This window comes from Schistocerca cancellata, chromosome 7, assembly GCF_023864275.1.
Source record: "Schistocerca cancellata isolate TAMUIC-IGC-003103 chromosome 7, iqSchCanc2.1, whole genome shotgun sequence".
Lineage (NCBI taxonomy): Eukaryota > Metazoa > Arthropoda > Insecta > Orthoptera > Acrididae > Schistocerca > Schistocerca cancellata.
In genome coordinates, this window is record NC_064632.1 from 490,635,295 (window position 1) to 490,652,253 (window position 16,959).

A 16,959-nucleotide genomic window follows, 5' to 3' on the forward strand; every position below is an offset into this window, starting at 1 on the left:
CTGACATGAGGAAAGTTTCCAACCGATTTCTCATACTCAAACAGCAGTTGACTTGCGTTGCCTGGTGAAACGTTGTTGTGATGCCTCTTATAAGGAGGAAGAATGCGTACCATCACGCTTCCGACTATTATAAAGGTCGGATTGTAGCCTATCGCAATTGCCGTTTATCGTATCGTGACATTGCTGCTCGCGTTGGTCGAGATCCAATGACTGTTAGCAGAATGTGGAATCGGTGTGTTCAGGAGGGTAATACGGAACGCCGTGCTGGATCCCAACGGCCTCGTATCACTAGCAGCCGAGATGACAGGCATCTTATCCGCATGGCTGTAATAGATCGTGCAGCCACGTCTCGATCCCTGAGTCAACAGATGGGGACGTTTTCAAGACAACATCCATCTGCACGAACAGTTCGACGAAGTTTGCAGCAGCACAGACTATCAGCTCGGAGACCACGGCTGCGGTTACCCTTGACGCTGCATCACAGACAGGAGCGCCTGCGATGGTGTACTCAACGACGAACCTGACTGCACGAACGGCAAAACGTCATTTTTTCGGATGAATCCAGGTTCTGTTTACAGGAACATGATGGTCGCATCCGCGTTTCGCGACATCGCGGAGAACGCACATTGGAAGCGTGTATTCGTCATCGCCATACTGGTGTATCCCGGCGTGATGGTATGGGATGCCATTGGTTACACGTTTCGGTCACCTCTTGTTCGCATTGACAGCACTTTGAACAGTGGACGTTACATTTCAGATGTGTTACGACCCGTGGCTCTACCCTTCATTCGATCCCCGCTAAACTCTACATTTCAGCGGGATAATGCACGACCGCATGCTGCAGGTCCTGTACGGGCCTTTCTGGATACAGAAATTGTTCGACTGCTGCCCTGGCCAGCATATTTTCCAGATCTCTCACCAATTGAAAACGTCTGGTCAATGGTAGCTTAGGAACTGGCTCGTCACAATATGCTAGTCACTACTCTTGATGAACTGTGGTGTCGTGTTGAAGCTGCATGGGCAGCTGTACCTGTACACACCATTCAAGCTCTGTTTGACTCAATGTCCAGGCGTATCAATGCCGTTATTATGGCCAGAGGTGGTTGTTCAGGGTACTGATTTCTCAGGATCTATGCACCCAAATTGCGTGAAAATGTAATCACATGTCAGTTCTAGTATAATATATTTGTCCAAGGAATACCCGTTTATGATCTGCATTTCTCCTTGGTGTAGCAATTTTAATGGCCAGTAGTGTATGTAACAGGGAGAACACGGCGCTGCGGTCGGCAACGCCTATATAACACAACGAGTGTCTGCCGCAGTTGTTAGATGGGTTACTGCTGCTACAATGGCAGGTTATCAAAATTTAAGTTAGTTTGAACGTGGTGTTATAGTCGGCGCACGAGCCACGTGACACAGCATCTGCGTTGTAGTGATGAAGTGGGGATTTTCCCGTATAACCAATTCACGAGTGACCGTGAATGTCAGCACTCCGGTAAAACATCTAACCTCCGATATCGCTACGGCCGGAAAAACATTCCGGAAAGGAAGGGATCAATGACGACTGAAGAGGATCTTTCAACGTGACAGAAGTGCAACCCTTCCGCAAACTGCTGCAGATTTCAATGCTGGGCCATCTGCAAGTGTCAGCGTGAGAACCATTCAACGAACGATTTGGGGTTTTGGAGCCGAAGGCCCACTAGTGTACACTTGATGACTGCACGGCCCAAAGCTTTACACCTCGTCTGGGCCCATCAACACCGTCATTGACTGCTGATGACTGGAAACATGTTGCCTGGTCGTACGGGTCTCATTTCAAATTATATGGAGTGAATGAACGTGTACGGGTATGGAAACAACCTCATGAATACATGGAGTCAGCGGGGGACTGTTCATGATGGTGGGGGATCTATAATTGTGTGGGACGTGTGCAGCTGGAGTGATATGGGACCTCTGATACGTCTACATACGACTCTGGCAGGTGACACGTGCGTAAGCATCCTGTCTGATCACCTGCATCCATTCACGTCAATGTGCATTCCGACGGACTTGGACAATTTCAGCAGGACAATACGACACCCCACACGTCCAGAATTCCTACAGAGCGCCTCCAGGAACACTTTTCTGAGTTTAAACACTTCCGTTGGTCACCAAACTCCCCAAAAAATGAACGTTATTGAGCACATCTGCGATGCTTTGCAACGTGCTTTTCAGAAGAAAACTCCACCCCCTCGTACTCTTACGGATTTATGGACAGCCATGCAGGATTCATGGCGTCAGTTCCCTCTAGCGCTACTTCAGACATTAGTCGACGAATACATGCCACGTCGTGCTGAGGCGCTACCATTTGCTCACGGGGGCCCTATACGATGTTAGGCTTATTTCTTTGGCTCTTCAGTGTATATTCACATCCCCATATACTGTGGAGTTCGTGCATATAGTTTCAACTGGAGTATGGGTACCACACATTATTTTTATTTCTCGTGTTATATGTCTGGTTAAAATGATTCTCGAATATTTTTTGTCTGCTGTGTAAGAAGACTATAATTTCATAAATATATGGAGGGAACAGTTGGGATTTGTAGTTTCCGAAATAATGGGCGACAAGACTCTCTTTGCTGTGCAGTATACATGTATCTGACAATTTTATTTTTTTCTAATTTGCTTGAACATACCTAGAAAGTTATTGAAACTAAACTCCTCCCGAACAGGCCATGAAGGCCCAAAGAAGTACCGACCGGCCGCCAAGTCATCCTCAGTTCACAGGCGTCACTGGATGCGGATATGGAGGGGCATGTGGTCAGCACACCTCTCTCCCGGCCGTATGTCAGTTTCCGAGACCGCTGCCGCTACTTCTCTATAACGTAGCTCCTCAGTTTGCCTCACAAGGGCTGAGTGCACGCCGCTTGCCAACAGCGCTCGGCACACCGGATGGTCACCCATCTAAGTGCTAGCACAGCCCGACAGCGCTTAACTTCGGTGAACTAACGGGAACCGGTGTTACCACTGCGGCAAGGCCGTTGGCCCCAGACAGTTATACCATATTTAATAACAGATTCAAAATAACTATGATAAGCAATTTTTTGTGTACTGACGTCAATGAAACTTGCTAGTATTTGCATTGTTCATGACATCGCTGGAAATCAGGCTATCCCACAAAAGTCGAAGCATATGGCGAGATAGGTTTGAACAGCAAGGCGCGCTGTTACGTTGACAGAGGAAAATACTTGAAGTAGGTTCGTACTGAACACCTGGCAGACAGAACAGAAGCATAATAAAAATCGCGAGTATGCTCTGTCTGTAAATATTTGTATTTCCGATTATGCAAACTGTAGTAAAGAGTTCGAAATAGCGTAAATTGCGAGCACTATTCGGAATGTAAGGTCTGATCGGTCGCGAAAATCAAAAATGTTTTATTTGTAGCAGATTTCTGCCCCTTCCCGCACCGATTTAGACATTTTTCGTGGCGTTGTACCAACTTTCCAGTATCCTCATCAGAAAAGGCAGCCACCTGTGCTTTCTCTCACTTCTCTACGCTGGCCTAAGTTCGTTGTCTGTGCTAAAACGTTGTCTTCGTAACCAAACGGTTCATGTGAGGCACAAAGATGAGAATCAGAGGGAGCCATGTCCGAGCTGTATGGTGAGTGATCAGACACTTCCCATCGAAATAGCTGCAGTTCGCGGCCGAGAATTATCGTGAAGATGGAAATACATGACAATTCATGTCGTGTTGGCTTTATAAAATCAGGTAAAAGCTCTCACAGGGACCCATACTTGGCAGGAAACGTTATTGTTCTCGATATCTTTTCTTGCTCACTGTGTGCTCAGAACTGAAACGAGCGACGCGAATAAAGACACTAAACAACACGTCTGCCCACAGCTTAATCGGATTTTAACTGTCGTTTCCATTTTACGACCGATCGGACCTTACTTTCCGAATAGCTCTCACTTTATGGACACATGGATTTTGTTATAACTGGTAAAGATTTTCGCAAAGATGTGCATGTGTGATTGTCAGACAAGCGTAGGACATTATTTACAAGATATTGTGACAACGAGTATTGTCAACCAAACTTTGGGCATTATTTACAAGATATTATGACCACGAGTGAGTTAGTCAAGATACTGAACTCACAATAATTATTTCGAAAGAACTAATAAATTTATGTCTCTATTAATGGGCTTATTCGCATAAAAGTTTGGAATGTAAATGGTAAAGCCGTTGTTAAATGGACATTGTTACTGTACAATAATATTACACTATGTTATCTAAGTTCTCCCTATACTGATCAATAAAATTTAGCCTGGTTCGAAATTCTGGATGATCAAGACACTGCAGCTATGGAAACTGCTCTAGTTTCTTTCAGGCAGAAGGAGTAAAAGCGGATAAAAAACTGGTATGTGGAACATCAAATATGCACTCAATTTTAAATTTTTTAAATAAATGTTTATTTAAAAAATTGAACTTGAAGGAAATAAATGATAAACAGGTTTTTACACTTTTGATGGTCCAGCATCTAATAGATTACTGAAAATGATTACTCATATGTTTGTCCTAAAAGATTTTTTTTTGTCTCCCCTTTTAGTTGTATGGTATCTCTCCCTGTATTTTGTGAGCAGTAACCCACATGAATCAATTTTAATTTTCTAGCTTTTATGTTTATCTGACCTAACTTAATGTCAAAGATAATTAGTAATATCGAAGCTTTCTAATATGAACAATCTTTCTTCTCATTTTAGTGTCGTTTTAATAGATAAGCATAGGGGCGAAAGTAGAGAAGCTAAAATCTGTGGGGAAAAAAAACTGAAGCATGTGAGCAATTGTCAATACTGTCAACAGATGGCACAATATTTCTGTAATTGCACAACACACAATATATTCCACAAGTTTTTCGCTTGTTCAACGTTATTGGATAACATCTCAATGTAACCAACATGTGTTCAATATTACTGTACAATCAGAAATATAGAGTAATAATACTGAATGTCTAGGGGTCACTTAATTGTCTGACTTTGACCTGATATAATAAACTAACTGATGTTATCAAAGTAAATTTGAAAAATGTTGAAACTTAACACTGTAAATCTTCTTACTCCAAATTTTCCAGGTTTATGATTGCAACAGTACATACTTCCGTTTGAGAATTTAATGGGGGTTGTATTTCTTTACAGTACATGTTCATTGTTAGAGTAAAATATGACATATTAAGCAGTCTGATCTCTATACTTTGATGATTAATAATAGCAAATGTTACAGGAAGGTTACAGCTTCACTAAATAAATAGGTACAGTAATTGCTGAATGGAAAAATAAGTGAGTTGACAGCTGGAGCACTTTCAGAATAAAGTGCCAATAACTGGGAATCCACAGGGTTGCTGTGTACAACTCATAAAGTAAGAATATCTGTGCAGCTTCCTAGTAACAGTACTTTGGAAGATGCGTGAAGAGATTTTATATTTATTTGATTAAAAGTTCATTATTTCTCAATCAATTCTAATTTTTAAAGAGATTACTCACTAAGAGGTGCACTATTAATGTATTTAGCAGTTAAGTGGTGGGCGAGAGGGGAGGGGCTAAATCCCAACTGTATACATTTTCCTTCTGTCTTTCCCCATCAATTTGCCTTCTTTCTCCAACATTTCATTCTCAGACTGAGCGAGGGGATGCAGTGGTTGATGCATTGGACTCACATTTGGGAGTAAATTGATTCAACACTACATCCAGCCATCCAAATTCAGGTTCTGTGATTTCCCTAATTGGCTCCAGGCAAATTCCGTGATGTTTCCTTTGAAAGGACTCTGCCAAATTCCTTCCACATTCTTGAAACATTCCAAGTTTGTGCTCCATCTCTAATTACCTTGATTTCAATTTGATTTTAAATCCTAGTCTTGCTTTTTCTCTCATCTTCATTGATTTATAGAAATGGGAGATTAATTTAATACACAGCTGTAGGCAAGTGGCGGGATAAGGAATCTGACCAAAGTATGTGAAAACTGCAGCTGACTGTGCTAATAGTGATTTAGTACTAGTAGTTGCCTCTGAGGACATGTATCTTATATTTGTGCTACATAATGAGACAAATATGGGGCTTTTTTAAATGCTGATGGTATAGTAGGCAACTAGACACAATTTTTCTTTCATTTTAGTTAAGACATTTGTTGCATGTATTGAAACATGGACTGCAACTGTTACATGTTTCTTTTTACACAGCTAATCAAGATGCTGGTGGCAATTGTCATTCTCTTTGTCATCTCCTGGGGACCATCACTAATTGACAATGTGCTGACAGCTTATGGTGTTATACCTTGGCAGAAACATGGAATGGTGTACAAAGACATGAGCACAGCCTTCTTGCTCATGGCTTACTGCAACAGGTATATATTTCCCATGTATCACTTGTAATCTGTTCAAACTGCTACTCTGTAAATTTATGTCAGTAGGTAGTGTATTACACAGATTATCATTCAACAAGATTTTTATTCAGACTGATACTGGCAGCAGAGGCATACATACATACATACATACATAACTCTATAACTCTCTGTATTCATTATTTGTTTGTATATGCTACAAATAAAAGCATGATCATTGGTACAAATTGAATCAGGTATATAACCTGAAAAGACAGTTTTTAATGTTGGAAAGCAAATTGCAATTTGTTCCACTAATATTTGTTTATTATGAACCAATTCTTGGCTTATTAGGCCATACTTAGGTACAACAGACTAACATTCAGACCTTGAAAACTTAAAGATACTACCAATGCACAGAACCATCACTCATGAGTTAGTGCAGTTGGTAAGATGTGACCTGCTGATATAAGTTTTCCATGGTTTTCTCAAAAAGGGAAGGAAGAAAGAAAGAAAAACAAATCAGTTCACACAAATTCCATTATGGTTCCTTCATTAAGGCCATGGCCAACTACTTACCCATCCTCTTAAAACATGCTGGTATAATCTGTGTGTATGTATATTTTTGAGCTAATTATGTTCATTGTGTTATGATGGCAAATTTTACATCATTGTAAGATTATTCCTGGATGAATGAATATATAATTAAAAATAAATGACACTAAATGGGAAATATCATACAGAGTGAGTGTAGCAAGTTACAACCATAACAGAAAAGAAATTGAGACTGCATAAACTGCAATGTGAATAGTTGAAACTGTACAGGAGACACATTTTAGTACAAAAATCATTCAGGCTCTAAGTGGTGATATTACTTACACATTGATACAAAATTATTACTTTTTCCTGAGGAATTCAAGGGTTATTATGCTGGATTATGGCAATGTAATGCCAGTATAAGGATGCAAGAGTCTTAAATTGATGTTTGTATACTGAGTAGTAGGCCTACTAAAATAGCATGGAATAAACACACACAACAGTAAAGTATTCTCAAGTGCTTATTCACAACCCCATAGTTTTACAATCACCCTCTCTGGTTGTATACAGTGTAGCTCTATCTTTTGATTGTTAATTGGTTAATTACTTGCACTCAAGTATAAACAACTACTCACTAACTACACAGATTTCTACTTTTATTTTCAGCTGTATCAACCCTGTGGTGTATGGCTTTATGTCAAAAAATTTCCGAGAGAGCTTCAAAAAGGCCTTGTGCCGCTGGCATAACTATGGTGCACTGACACTTCAAGGATCCTCCTACAAGAACAAGAGGCACATGTCACTCTCGCAGACACGGACCACTTCTGTCCGGTATGTGTCCGGATGTTGCTGGCCATGTCACTCGAGGAGTGAGGGCAAGTAGAAAAATCACTGTGTGGCCTTCTTTGGCACTCATGAAAAATGAAGTGGCTCTACCTGACAAAGAAAATATCTACAGTCAAACCAGTAAGATGCAAAACTGATCAGAATTTTGAAAGCAACAATGGTGTGCTAGTTCAAAGGTGCTTTTGTTCGGTAGTAGCTAACAAAGGTTCTTGCATGTATATTTATCATTTTAGCTTTGGTACAAGGGATGATCATTAAGATGCTAAACTGATACGTCAGTGCTTTTGAAGCTACAGTAATTTGCAGATTTTGTATTTCTTGCATTACTGCTTCATTGCTAGGGAATGTTAACAAATAAATTACATATAAACAAAATTGAAAAAAGGCAACCATCAGTCACATGCAGTTGATTGATATAACATGTGTGAATCAGCCACATGTGAGTGGTTACTTTCCCTCATTTTTGCGTGTTGTTTCCATCACAACAATGATCATTTGCTTCTTTAGTTACCGTGGACCTGCCGTGACCATTCCTTTAGAGGATCAAAACATTTATGCTGAGTAGTATATGACAATTTTTTGTCACAGCTCAAATGGAATAAAAAAAAACTGAAAACCTCCATACATTCTCCTTAATACCAAAGTGAACAGCACATCAAACAATTCATTATTTGATGGAGAAAAAAAATGGAACTGATGTCTCATTTCCAGTATTCATCTGATGTATCTTCAAAAAACTTCTTTTTGTTCTTCTTATGTCAAACAAAATGTTCATGAGCATCAATTTTTATAACTTCAAGGGTTGTTAAATCCTTCAAACACCACTGTACCAACATCAGAGTGAAAAAATTCTAGAAATGGTTTGAATGCATGCAAAAGCAACTAAATTTTATAGCTTAATATAAAGACAAAATCAAATGATTTGTAACAAAAAATATTTTGACTGTTTGTGTAAAAACTTAAAAGGAAGCTCTTACATGAGCCTCATAAATATTATCTAATGGGTAAAAATTTTGGCTGATATGAAATTCTGAAATAGGAGGGCCATTCTTGCAAAGAGTTTTATGCTGCCAGTTGCCAGAGGCAAATATCACAATTTGCACGCAAACCGTATTTCAATAAGTATTACTACTTGTTGATGTTCTGATGTATGCACCCACAAGAGAAGAAAGAAAAATAATTCCCTTTTATACTCTGTCTCTGTATCTAGGGTTCTGTGTAGGGTTATATGTTATCATGTGAAAATCTTCAAAACTCCCATATGATGTAAGGCAATAAGGCTAGACTGTTATTGCATTAATGGCATCCACTTTGCATTGATGAAATCATACCTTAACAACAGAAAGTAGAATACTACATTAACAACTGGTGCCACAGGAATAACTCTAAGTTTGGATTGAGAAAACATGAAACTTGGTACTTGGCCAGTACCTGTTCTTGACATACATGAATGATTTACCAAAGACATTGGATGGCTTTCCAAAAACTGTGTTGTTTATTGATGATTCAGATACATGAAAAAGAGCCAAGCACAGTCCTACCAGACACTGGGTCAAAGCAAACAGCATAACACTTACAGCAATTGGATAAAGTAGTTGATCCTAGATTAACACAAAAAATTGACTTGATGCAAGCTGAATTCAGGAATCTATATTGTACACATGCTAATATAAAATTATTTTGCCATGAGATAGGACCATCTTTGACTATAAAAACTTTGCAGATCAAGTAAACTACTGTATACATGGTTCTCGGGTGAGACATCGGATGTCACAGTGAAAACTCCACAATATTTCGTCAGTGCAGCCACTGCAGCATCCAAAATGTGGTCAATGTTTTTAACAATATCCCAATTAGAGATTCTTGAACTAAAACTCTTCATATATGTACACATTATTGGGGCAGCTGGCAGGCATGTAAATGATTAACAGTTTTATTTATCTACTTCACTTTGTAGATCATACAAAGGAAAACTATTTATGTCTTAATTGTAATTTCAAAAAATATCAGCAACAACAATGAGAACAGAAAGTGAGTGGATCTAATGAGTAATATTTTGTAAATATACAACTCATGAGGTATAATATGAGGGTTGGAACTTTAACAGTGGCTACTATTTATTTACAGCTCGTACAAAATAGATACATGTTTCAAAGTTTTATTGACATTCAAAGTAGTCACCAGCATTGTGTATAACCCATTGCCAGTGATGTGGAAGTTGTAGGATACTCTTAGCAGTACAGTTGTGTTGACAGTTCGAGCAGCATGGTCTAATTCCTGACGAATTTGTAGTAGTTCTGAACTGAATGCTGTGAAGTGTTTCCTTCAGTTTATAAACTGAGTTGAACTCATGAGGGCTAAAGACAGAGGAGTGCAGTAGGTGGTATAGCACTTAGCAGCCCCATCAGCCAAACAAATCAGTAACAGCTTGTACTGTACGTGCTTGAGCATTGTCCTGCAAAATGATGGCCAGGTCCTGCAGAAAGTGTCATCACTTCGGTCTCTACACTGTTCATTTAGGAACACAACCTACAACCAATGAAACTTTGAAACACGTATCTATTTTGTACGAGCTGTAAACAAATAGTTGCCACTATTAAAGTTTCAATCCTCTTAGATAAAAAAAATCGTTTTTTTTTGCATCGAGCAGCTGCAACATCCAAATTACAGTCAACATTTTTAATGATGTGCCAATTGAAAACATGAATATATATTGTGCAAAGTGAAGATGCACAAAAGTCCAAAATACATATTGGTACAAATCAAAATACATAAGAAACTGGGTGGTTGCTGTTTTCTTAAAATAACAGAATTGACAACCACAGAGTTCAGCAGCCAGTAAAACAGGTGAATTAAAGTTAACTATGAGTTTGTGACTAAATTATTTTCTCTCATATATATCATTTTCCCAGGTGTTACATGCTTGGAGGTTATGCTGCAATTAAGGTACCCTGGAGAGTAGCCCACGGTTAGATTTGGAACAGAGGGTAACCCCCACTTGTAAGCTGAAGTTCTAAATGTCATTGTATGTACGAATGATTAAACTGGTAGAACTGTGTTTGAAAATGGCAGAACCTGAATCTGAGCATCCATCTCATTTAGAGTTGTCACCCATCAACAACAAATGTTTTTATTTGTGTTTTATATTAATATTCTCACTGGCATCATGTTATGTTCATTCATAATTACTTAACTAATCGTCTCTATGTCTCCCATCATGACTGAGGACCTCCAGACGTGTTGAAAGAAAAACCACTTACTCATGAAGAGAATAATTCTGGAGTTTGCATTAATAATTATCATTAATTTGCTATATATTCCAACACATAAATTATACAAAATAAAGTCTAACAGGGAAGTTGCTACCAAAAATAAAAGAACGGAAAGAAACAGATGCTGTTCTAATACTTATATGGCTACATCAATGATTACCAAAGGGTAATAGTTATCTATTTCCTGTAAGAACAAAGGTCTGCTTACAATGATCGGTGTTAACTGGAAGTCTGAAGACTGATTTTGGACAATCACATGATTTCTGGAAATAGTGGCAGCCAATACGTGTTCTTTTATTTTTCCTTTGAATCTGTAAGGTTCCCAATTTTCTTTTTTTATGTCTGCTAGCAGAGCAAAGCTCTCATTTCATGCTGTAGACATGAGGCCGAAGGGTAAGTTGAATTTATTTTGTCCCTTGTGTTGTTGTTATGGAATCTGCAATTATTCACAACCATTGCTTTAATATTACCCACAGTTTATCTATAAAGCATATGCTTATTTCTTGCAGTTGCTAACTATTATCTACCTTCCATAGAAGATAATTTCGTGAGACAATAGAGACTGGAAGTTGTAAAGTAAGGTAGAATTTAGCCTTTAGATCAACACAGTGAGATATACTTTTTAGTGTAAAACATGCTGAACTGTGTTTCCTGATTAGTTTACCTTTGTCGGCTGTAGTTTATCGTGATCTAAGATGGCACTACAATTAACACATAGAACTCATATTCAGGAGGAGAAGGGTGCAAATCCTTGTCCAGTCATCCAGATTTAGGTTTTCTCTTCTTTTTTTGAGGGGGAGGGGGAGGGGAATAGGGTCCCTAAATCTATAAATTCAGTTATTGTAATGGTTCTTTTGAAAAGAACATGGCCTTATACTTGTCCTGTATGAGTAGATGGTGTCCACAATTAAAGTTGCAGTTTCAAAATTATTGATGCGAGGGAAACACCATGGGGGCAGGTGGGCAGGGGAAGGAGGCAGGAGGAATTGCACCAATAGATGGTGGGTAAGTGCCTAATGTAAAAAGGACTGGCCTCAAATGACAGATGACTTACAATACGCTGTCTATGGTTTGAGTTGCATGTTACATTGTTGATACTGTTCAATGTGCATGGTTGCTCAAGTTCAGCAGTCAACAGTTGTGGCACTCTTCATTAGGCAAGCCCATGCACCACGGCAAGGTCATACCACATTGGATAGAAAAAATCAATGTTGAATTGTTCTGAGGCCAAAAACTGCATAAAAAGCAAAATGACATGAATTTTTATCATACCACATAAGGTGGAAAAAATCAATTTTTAATTGTCCTGAGGCCAAAAACTGCACAAAAAGCAAAATTACATGAGGTTTTAATTGTCCTGGGGCAAAAAAACACATAAAGAGCAAAATGACATCAGTTTCTGATTGTCGTGTGCTTGACACAAGACTGTTCAATACATTGTCCACAGTTTTCTGCCTCAAGTTGAAATCGAGAAACGGCATTTTCCACAACAGACTGGAGTGTCTCAGGGATCATGCTCAAAATTTGTTGCATAATGCCTGTCTTCAACTGCATTTGTAATCAGAACACTGAACATCTTTCAGTTAACCCTACAGTCAGAAGTCACATGTATTAAGATCAGGTAATCTGGACAGCCATGCTGTAGCCAAAAGATGGCTGGTAATTCCAGCATTTCTGAAATGCATGTCCAGCAGCCACTGTGCAATGTGTGGAGAAGCACCAACTTGCTTCAAAGTGAGCTTACCCACACACCCATGTTGTTGAATTGCTGTAATGACATTGGTGTGCAAAAGACTCTCACAGCATTTACATGATGGACGAGGCCAACAATCCCCACCAGACAGTCACTTTTGCAGAATGAATGGTACTGGTTGATGTGTTTGTGGATTTTCCATTGCCCATATTCTGCAGTTCTGAATATTGACATGTCCTTGGAGATGGAAATGGGCTTTGTCTGTCCATACAATGTTCCATGGTCATTCACTGGCCACTTCCATGTGAGCAAGAAATTTCAGGACAAATGTTTGTCTTGATCAGCAAGAAGCAACTCCTGAACATGGATGATTTTGTAGGGATAGCAATGCCAAATGTTTTGTAGAATTTGTGCACTATGCTCAGAGGCAAGTTTGGGCAATTCCCCAGGCACTGCATGTTTGCACACCACCACTCGATCCCTCCTACAATGCTGTGGCCACATATTTGAAAGACATTGAATCAACTGCTTTCCCATCTCTGCCACATTGCATTTCAAAAGAATCTTTCTTCTTGGACTTTGTAATCATTTCCTCAAGACCCTTACCAGACATTGGGCCAGAGCCACTTTTGATACCCTTAAGTGTTAAGAACTTATGCTGGGCTAGTGGCACACTGTCACTGTTCTTGTAAAAGATCTTTGCCAGCAGCAAGTGATCCTCCATGGAAACATGGAAACAGTCATGTTGGCATCTCGGATGCAAAATGAGGGACAGATGTGTGCTGTGTATCTGTTGGAGTTCATATTCCGATACTTATAGTGCCATCTGTTGCCCAAGTTTTCATTGTTTTTTGTTTTTTCTTTTTTTTCCATGTTGTTTCCCCCTGCATCAATAATATTCTATTCAAATTTGACATTATTCTGAGCAGTGTTCGCTTTCTATAGCATTTTGAAACTGGAAGTTTAACCATGACACTCTGTATATGCTCTATCTATAATAAAATTATCATTGGGGTTTTATCTTTTACTCTTCCAGTTTGACTTGGAATCCAGCTGGACATCAATAAATTTTACATGTTGCATATTGTTTAGCAAATGGACACTAATACTTATTTCTGATACTTCAATTTTAAATGTTTAACATTGTGTAATGGGAATGTTTGAAAGATAATGACTTAGTGTTTGCTAATAATTTCTTATGGCTCAATGGCCTGGATGTTACTTCGATGACTTGTGACTCCTTAACCTACCCCAATAATCCTACCAGGGAAAGGGGACCTAGAGGTTAATGTGGGATACAAACCACATGTTATTCCTAGTGAATCTTCACACCATTGAGAGGTGAAGGCAAAATTAAAGGACAACTGAAAAATTTCCATGGTTTGATTGTGATTTGATTTCACAATCTCTAGCTTTCCTGCTACCCGGTATACCACTAGACCATCAGCCTCATATTTGCTGTGAACCATTTATAGTACAATTCAAGAATACCTGTGCTGTCTTTGGGAGGGTTGAGTTTTACACTGACAAAAATTCAGTGTTTGACAAATCCTTTAGGATATGAAGGTCACACATGTAGATGCAGATGGTTTCAGTACAGAACTATGCTTCATTCTGTAGATTCCCAAGTTAAATTATGTGCACCACATAATCAAAAACCTTGGTAAAATCAAGAAGGTAGTTTCCTTTGTTTAAATCCAGCAGGACTCCATTTGCGAAGTCAGATGTGTCTTTCCACCTGGAGAATCCATTTCAAAAGCCATGCAGAAGGTCATTAACACATCCAGCTCAGAAAAATGAGTAATTATTCCAGTACTGTTAAAGTATCTGCTTTCAGTTATTGACTGATCACAAAGATAATGCAAGATGGCTTTAAACAAATCAACACAAGATACACTATTATAGTGAGATGATTTACAACTTTTAGTGGCTTTATGATTTTTGTAATCTCTTGAGGGACTGTACGCAGTGTATACCAGACTAAATATAATGTGCTGGCATTAGAAATTTTTTACCAGTATTTGGACTGAATTTGGCAAGCAGAAATTTAAATGTCATCATTTTTCAAACATCTATTGAGCAGTTACATAATTTCCCTCACTTCTCTGTTTTGTTTGTTCTTTTTGTAATTATGCTTCAGATCATACTTGCTTTTTTCTTGAAGAGTTTTTTTGTCAGTGCGTGCCTTTAGCTTTAGGACATTTCACAATACTGTAAACTCTTTATTACAACCTGTCCTTCGAATTCTTTCATCTTGTCAGCAGTTACCTTAATCCCAATTTTACCAAACAGTCTGTTTAATTTTAGCCTATATGCTTTACAGAAAGATAGGATTCTCATAAAAAGTAGATACATATTTCATCTATGCTGTCTTTGATATTTCTTTCCAGTATTCTTTACACTAGGTCTGCTTAAATATTGTGATTGAGTCATTAGTTATAATTCTGTCATATAGTATTTCTGCTTTGTGCTTTAAGCATAAGTGATTGATATTTTATTGTTACAATTTTATCACCATGATTATATAACCATTTATCACCTTCACACCTTAACCATCTGAGTGCTGTAGATATATTATTAACATATTGTCACCATTGTTTTCCCCATGTACAATGAAAATGTTTAAGCATTCCAGCAGGCCTTTACTGTGATGCTGATTACATCTTTTGCACTACCTGGTTAAACACTGAGAGCTATGTACATGTTTAAGCAGAATGGAAGAATGCACACATAAGAACACTCTGCCTTGGGGATGTGTAGTGCCCAGGTGTCAAGCATGCTCTACAGCATGATTCCGGCACACCTATCACACCACACAGGCCATCTGGACTGACTACACCCAGTAACTTAACCCTGTCCTATCATTCTTACATTGGTGTCTTCTAGAATTTTAACTTTTTTATATTATGTTTATTCTCTTTGTCTGTTCTTTCAACATCATCTGTCCTGAATGAAATTTTGGAAAGTTTGGAAGATAGGGGATGAGGCACTGACAGTGAGGACAGGTCATGAGTCATGTTTGGTTACTCAATTGGTAGAGCACTTACCTGCAAAAGGCAAAGGTCCTGAGTTTGAGTCTCGGTCCAGCACACAGATTTAATCTGCCAGGAAGTTTCATCATCTGTCCTTTTCCACCCTTCTGTAGTTCCCTCAGCCTTCTGTGTTTTCCTTTTCCTCACATTCTTTCTGTTAATTATTTCTTAACTGCTTTATCCTGTCAACATTGTTCTTCTTCTTCTTCTTCTTCTACATCTCCTTCGTAATTTATTGGTTTAGGCTTTTAAGCCTGTTCCATCTTTACAAATGCCTTTCACTTCTCCTTAAGTTTCCTGATGCTTCTTTTCCCATATGATCTACAATCTAAACCTAATTTGGAAAGTCTTTTATGAGCCATCTTTTATATATGTTCACATCAGCTGTTGCAATATTTATTTAATTTCTTGTGGACTGCCTCAACCTCTAGTAATAACATTATTGTTTCTTTTGTTACATATTAGTTTTAGAATAACCTCTTTCATTCTTAGAAATTTCATTTCTGGACTGTGGGTTGTGTATGCAGCATATTACTTTCATTTTTGGCACCTAGCTGTCACTCCCATATAAAAGGAGTGGAAGGGACACAGTTGCATACAACTTTATTCTCCTATATTGCCAGTTTTTTCTTGAATATTTTGTGGTTAGTGCCACAAAAAGTCTTGTGTCTGAAAGATACTGGAAAGTTTTGTTTTTTCTGGAAAGACTTTTATTTATTCATCTACATCAATGTTATGCTTGACAAAATGGCTCCAATATATATGAGTCGCATACAACTGTGATCTTTCCACTCCTAAAAACTCTTCAAGAACTCAACCTTTGAGATATCATTTGGCTCTCTCAGCAAAATTTTCCCGTATTTTCGGGAACAGATGGAGTCACATGTCTGGTGAATATAGGCCAGGGCATCATCACAGTATTGCTATTGGCCAAATATCCATGAACAAGCAACAAAGTGTGAGCAGGCACATTATTATATGGCAAAAGCCTTGAATTGTTTCACCACAAATGTAGGTTTTTCTTTCCACCAGAGTGCTTCATGCAACCAAAGTTGAACTTGTATGCAGTAATCTTTATTGCTGATTTGACCTTATGGCAAGAGCTCATGGTGCATTATCTCATTAAAATCAAAGAACACACAAGCATAACTTCACACTTCACTACACTTATTGAGTCTCTCTCTCTCTCTGTCTCCCCCCCCCCCCCCCCCCCCTCTCTCTCTCTCTCT

General features: G+C 38.7%; 1 protein-coding gene and 1 pseudogene across 1 annotated transcript in view; one reads left to right on the plus strand and one right to left on the minus strand.

The window, feature by feature from the left end:
- Window positions 1–16,959, plus strand: part of LOC126092466 (pyroglutamylated RF-amide peptide receptor-like) — a 123,937-nt gene that overhangs the window by 91,589 nt on the left and 15,389 nt on the right. Inside the window, exons 5-6 of the mRNA XM_049908070.1 lie at window positions 6,211–6,374; window positions 7,554–7,718. Of these exons, the coding sequence (XP_049764027.1) occupies window positions 6,211–6,374; window positions 7,554–7,718 (329 nt within the window). The remainder of the gene's footprint in view (window positions 1–6,210; window positions 6,375–7,553; window positions 7,719–16,959) is intronic.
- On the minus strand, window positions 2,908–3,025 carry LOC126093097 (5S ribosomal RNA; annotated as a pseudogene).